We start from the raw sequence: 5390 nt of genomic DNA on the forward strand, positions 1-5390 counted from the left end.
AAAATGCAAAGCGCCACTGAATGTAATCCCATTGAAAGTAAGTCCCCTGAATCGCATCATCTTTATTAATTAAACATATAGCTTTCACCGGATCACCAGATTGGATGACAAATCTTTTTCTCGTAAAGTGGTGTCTGAGGCAGGAACAGGGGAACAACTACTGTGGTTACTATGTTTGCAAGTTTATCAAGGTGCTCTCCCAAAGAACTCCTACAGAGAGACTCAAAGTACGTTAAAAATACACTATATATTCATTTAATTATTATTATTGATTGTGTTACTATGTCTTTATATATATATATGTACATATATTAATTTATTTTCCTTTAATTCAAACCTGTAGACTCGATGGTTGGAGGAAAAGGTCATACGGCAAGACCAAATCAAAGCAATTCAAGAGTCTATAGCCGGATTTTTTAATGAGCAGGTCATCGATTCCAAGGGCGAGTTCTACTTCGACCCAACACTGCCATTGAAGCCAAGCTAGAGGATGAGAAGAAACTTGTTATGTCACAACAACTATAATGCAATCTTTTGTAATATATGCACATGAAATAATATAATGTAAAATACACATATGCATGCATGCATGTAAATATATATATGATGCATGCATATATATATATATATATATATATATATATATATATATATATATATATATTTCTATGCTTGAATTGTGTGATTTAATACGTTCATTGTGCTTGAACCGAAACATACTATATGCGCATATAAATGTATAATTAGCAGCGTACAATACGACTTCGAAAACCTATTTTGAAAAGAAAACAAAAAAATGAAAAGAAAAGAAAAAAGAAAAAAACCTTTAGTCCCGGTTCGTATTACCAACCGGGACTAAAGGTGCCGGCCATCGTGGCATGTCAGGAGGCACCTTTAGTCCCGGTTGGTGTTACCCACCGGGACTAAAGGTCCTCCTTTAGTCCCGGTTCCTGACCCGGGACTAAAGGACCCCCCCTTTAGTCCCGGATGCTTGCTCCCGGGTGGGGAACCGGGACTAGAGGGGGTTCCCCACCGGGAGTAAAGCTCGGTTCTCTACTGGTGTTTGTTTTTATGTGTTTTCAACTTACGTCAAAATTAGTCCGATTCACTTGGCTTCAAGAGATGAAGCCGGATACTTTCCATTATTTAAAAAGAACAAGGGAGAAATTGCAAAGGTGAAGAAAACTCAAATAAACTACTGGGCTTAGGCCCTATAGACCGAACTAGCAACTTGGGCCAAAATTAATAGACAACTACTACTCAATTTCCGGTACTCCTCTCCTGGCTGGCAGGGTCACATATAAACCAAACCTTGCCGTCTTTCGCCCACCACCTCTGTCCACGTCTCACGGTGGCCGCCGAGCGCCGCCGATCGACTTGCATACTCGGCCATCTCGAGTCGTAAAAGCTAGCCTATAGCTTTCATCTTCATCTCCCACAATTTCCCATTCTGGCCAGCAACTCGCAACTCATTACATACACATGGCGAGATCTGTTTTTGGCGGCGGCGGCGTGGCGCAGAGCGACAGCGTCAGCGCGTCCGCCATCGTCGCCCAGACCGTGAAGGGGTCGCACGTCCTCAAGATTGATGGGTACTCCCGGGTCAAGGCATCGGCTGGCAGCGGCAAATTCATCAGCTCTGGTGAGTTCGTCGTCGGCGGGATTACTTGGGACATCAGGTACTACCCTAATGGATGCACCCCAAAGACCTCTGGATGGATAGGCATCGTCCTGCACCTCAAGCACAACCATGCCTCGGGCGTCGAGGCAAGCTACGCGTTCAGCCTGCTCGACGCCGCCGGCGAGCCAGTCCCGTCGTATTCCTCTGGCAAGGGCACGGCACGCACTTTCAAGTGCGCAGACACCGGATTTGGGTGCCGAAGGTTCATCATGCGGAAGGCCCTGGAGGGATCAGCCTATCTCAAGGACGACTGTTTCAGCGTCAGATGCGACGTCACCGTCTCCACGACAGCAGTCCGCATCCCGCGGGCCGTTGCCGTGCCGCCACCAGACATGCACCAGCACATTGGCCGCCTCCTCGAGTCCCAGGTGGGAACGGACGTCACGTTCCAGGTCGGCGAGGAGACCTTCGCCGCGCACCGGCTCGTGCTCGCCGCTCGGTCGCCGGTGTTCATGGCGCAGCTGTTTGGCCCGATGAAGGAAAGGAGCACGGGCCACGTACGGATTGATGACATGGACCCAAGAGTGTTCAGGGCCATGCTGCAATTCATCTACACAGACTCGCTGCCTGACATGGACAGCGGCGACGACGCGCCGGCCATGGCTCAGCATCTTCTTGTTGCAGCGGATAGATACGACCTGGAGAGGCTGAAGCTCACCTGCGAGGACAGGCTTTGCGACTACATTAACACTGGCACGGCTGCAACTACTTTGGTGCTTGCGGAGCAGCATGCCTCCAGAGGGCTCAAGGAGGCGTGCTTCGAGTTTCTCAAGTCTCCGGGCAATCTAAAGGCGACCATGGATTGTGATGAGTTTCAGCATCTGACGAACAGTTGCCCCTCCCTTCTCAGCGAGCTGCTCGCCAACGTTGCACCCTGACGCTCCAATCTGAGACAGAAAAATTATTAAGCTATCACTAATCTCTATGCATGTATCCTTTTTCTTAGATATGGAAACAAAGCTTAGAGAGAATGAGACTAATTATTACAACCTTGCAAAATACTTCTACTAGTACAGAAAATATTTTTACTGGCGGTGAAATTTAGGAACTATCAGTGTGAGTCAAAATAAGTGAACTCCACTAGCATTAATTAATAACTGAGTCACACCATTATTCGCACGTGTGATGGCCAAAAATCAAACCAGCGACCTCAGGCCTCGCGTGTGCACCTCATAATCTCTTGTGACTAAACGGTATAAACATTTTCCTCATATTCCCTGTACCATAAATTTTCAACTAGAAAGTTTTAGATTTCAGTGTTGGGGGGGGGGGGGGGGGGGGGGGCTTCGATGCGCCACCCCGTCCTAGTCTCGTCCCATAGCTGAACCCTTCATGGCTCTTTTCCTCACACCCAAGGGTGCAACCAGCGTGCCTATGTCCGCTGCAGCTGAAGCGCTATCCATGGCGGGACCCTCGTCACCTTCAACAGCGGCACCCCAGCGAAGGGCGCCTCATCTTTTTCACCCCTGAACGGTGTCCCCAACAATAGTCAGCAGAGGTAACATTGATCCTGTATCTTTGCAGATCAAGCGGCGTCGCAAGGCTGTTCGGACAGCAAGGAACCCTCGTGGGGCTGGCTCCGCCGCCGTGAGAAGGAGGACGGACAATCGTGGTCCCAAGAGAAAGAGCCCCCTACGGCTTCAGTAGAGTAGCTGGATTGGGCGCGCAGAATGTCCAAAGTGCCCCAATACTCCCCACCCGTCCCTAGCTGGTGACACGGTAATGAATGATGAATTAATAGCCATTTACTCCTGAATTTATTGAAAGTTGTCCCATCTTGTCCAACCTTTGCTTTTCCTTTCCTGTGCGACAGGGTCGCAAGTTCGTAGTAACTGTGGCAAGCATCGTGGTTGTTCGTCGAAAGTCGATGTATGGGTCTCCATTGGCTCGGACACTCAAACCATGAAAAGGACAAAATCCTAGTTCGGGATTTTCAGCCCTACGTCCAGTAGTATAGTGATCTTTGCATTAAGGAATGCCCAATCGGGGGTTATAACGGTGGAAATCAAGAGAGCTTGGTATAGGGGATAGCTCGGTGCTGTCCTAGTGTTCGTCAGTTTTCTTCCTCAGTGAGTTAGGAATCGGTCTTTTCTAGCTGAGGTTCTATATTTCTCTTGGAAATCGCCCCCCCCCCCCCCCCCCCCCCCCCCCTCTACACAAGTCGTCCCTCCCCTTATATTCTATAGAGGGCCGGTGTATAGGTCGGTTTGGGTTATAGTCTATGGTCTATGCACCGGGGTGCATGAGTCCTCTGCCGCGGCCTTCAAGGAACTCGCCTTGTCATGTAGGGAGGACTCGACAGAGCCACAACCGTCTCCTGATGTCGCTGCCATTGTTCTGGCACTTACCCGTCATAGGCTGTTTGTGGCGGAGCGGCCTCCCCAGGTGAGCCATCTCGAGGCTTCCTCTGTTGGCAAGGAGCCCCCACTTGGCGGGGTTGACGAGTGGGCCCTAGATCCTTTGCCCGTGGAGTAGTTGAAGTCCCGTGCCATGTTGTGTCACGCCGGTTTCGTGACCCTGCTGAAGTAGTGGCCGACAGGGGCTTGCACCGTGATGGCGAGGGGTTGAGCCCGATGATTGATGACTGGGTCGGTCGATCGGTGTGCACAGAGTCCTGGTGGTCTTGGGTCAGACGTCCTTCTAGCGGTTCCCGAGCCTTTATGTCTGCGCGCGGCTTCTAAGCAGAGCGATGCTGGGATCGAGCGTCATATGAGGAGGCCTGAGCGAGGGTCTAGCTGGCCCGTCGTGGAGTCGCCAGCTCTGGGCCCGCGTGGAGCACCCAACTTACCTTGGCCTCGTGTGGGTCAAGCGGCACGGCGTCGAGGCGCTGGCTTAGTGCCAATCCGGCGCTCGGTGTCCCACGCCCGTGTGAGTGCTTGATGACAGGCCTCCTTGTCTCGGGCTGCACTTTACGATGGGCGGGTGCGTTCTGTGCCCTAGGCTCGGGTTGCACTCGTTGGGTGCACCACTCAGTGCCGTCTGCTCCTATCTTTGTTGCTCTCAGGAAGCGATCACAGGGCGCGCATTGGTCGGGCTCTGGAATTACCAGCGAAGAGGCTGGTGTAGCTCGTGAGGCCACCGTGGGGCCTGCTCCCTTCCGGCTGACTCATGGTGTATTCTTTTTACAATCATTGGTTGACGCGCCAGCAGGTGAAGTTAACAGGCGCGATGCCCGGTGCTCCATGACCCGCCACACCACACGGTGACGATCTGAAGGTCGAGGGGCCATGGTGATTTACAATCTTGGCCATCAGTCCTGCGTGGAGAGGGAAGGCGCGGCATATTGTAATGTACACATGTGAATAATAAAGTATGTAAGGTAGCTAGAGGAACCGTTGTTATAAGTGCACCAATAAATTAAAAATATAAAAATTCAGATAATATTTTCTAGCGATCATCCCGAGTTCGATTTCTATATGTATTGGGTTCCATTACAACACATGGTCACATTTGCTAGTAGGTATCTAATGTAAGAAAAAGGAGGTCAGGGTGGTGAGAGCAAGGGTTTCCTTGGCGTAGCGGAGCCGATGATTTCCGGACTAGGCATATAAGCCAATCAAATACCTTCTTGTGGCTGTCTTGAGTTGTAATATAAAAGCCTATCGATTGATCTCATATTCTCATCTCCATCGATTTCCCATTGTGGCCAGGCCGGCAACCCTACAACTCCTTCCGTACACATATGCCGGGCTCTGTTCTTGGGGTCGGC

At 50.5% G+C, this 5390-nt stretch overlaps 1 protein-coding gene across 1 annotated transcript; it reads left to right on the forward strand.

The window, feature by feature from the left end:
- Positions 1-1482: 1482 nt before the first annotated feature.
- Positions 1483-2559, forward strand: LOC136489407 (BTB/POZ and MATH domain-containing protein 1-like). The gene has a single exon (XM_066486052.1). The coding sequence runs from the start codon at positions 1483-1485 to the stop codon at positions 2557-2559; it is 1077 nt and encodes a 358-aa protein (XP_066342149.1).
- Positions 2560-5390: the final 2831 nt, after the last annotated feature.

Source organism: Miscanthus floridulus, chromosome 10 (genome assembly GCF_019320115.1).
Source record: "Miscanthus floridulus cultivar M001 chromosome 10, ASM1932011v1, whole genome shotgun sequence".
NCBI lineage: Eukaryota > Viridiplantae > Streptophyta > Magnoliopsida > Poales > Poaceae > Miscanthus > Miscanthus floridulus.

Coding starts and splice junctions, on each gene's coding strand:
- LOC136489407 (XM_066486052.1), top strand. CDS start 1,483: ATGGCGAGATCTGTTTTTGGCGGCGGCGGCGTGGCGCAGAGCGACAGC.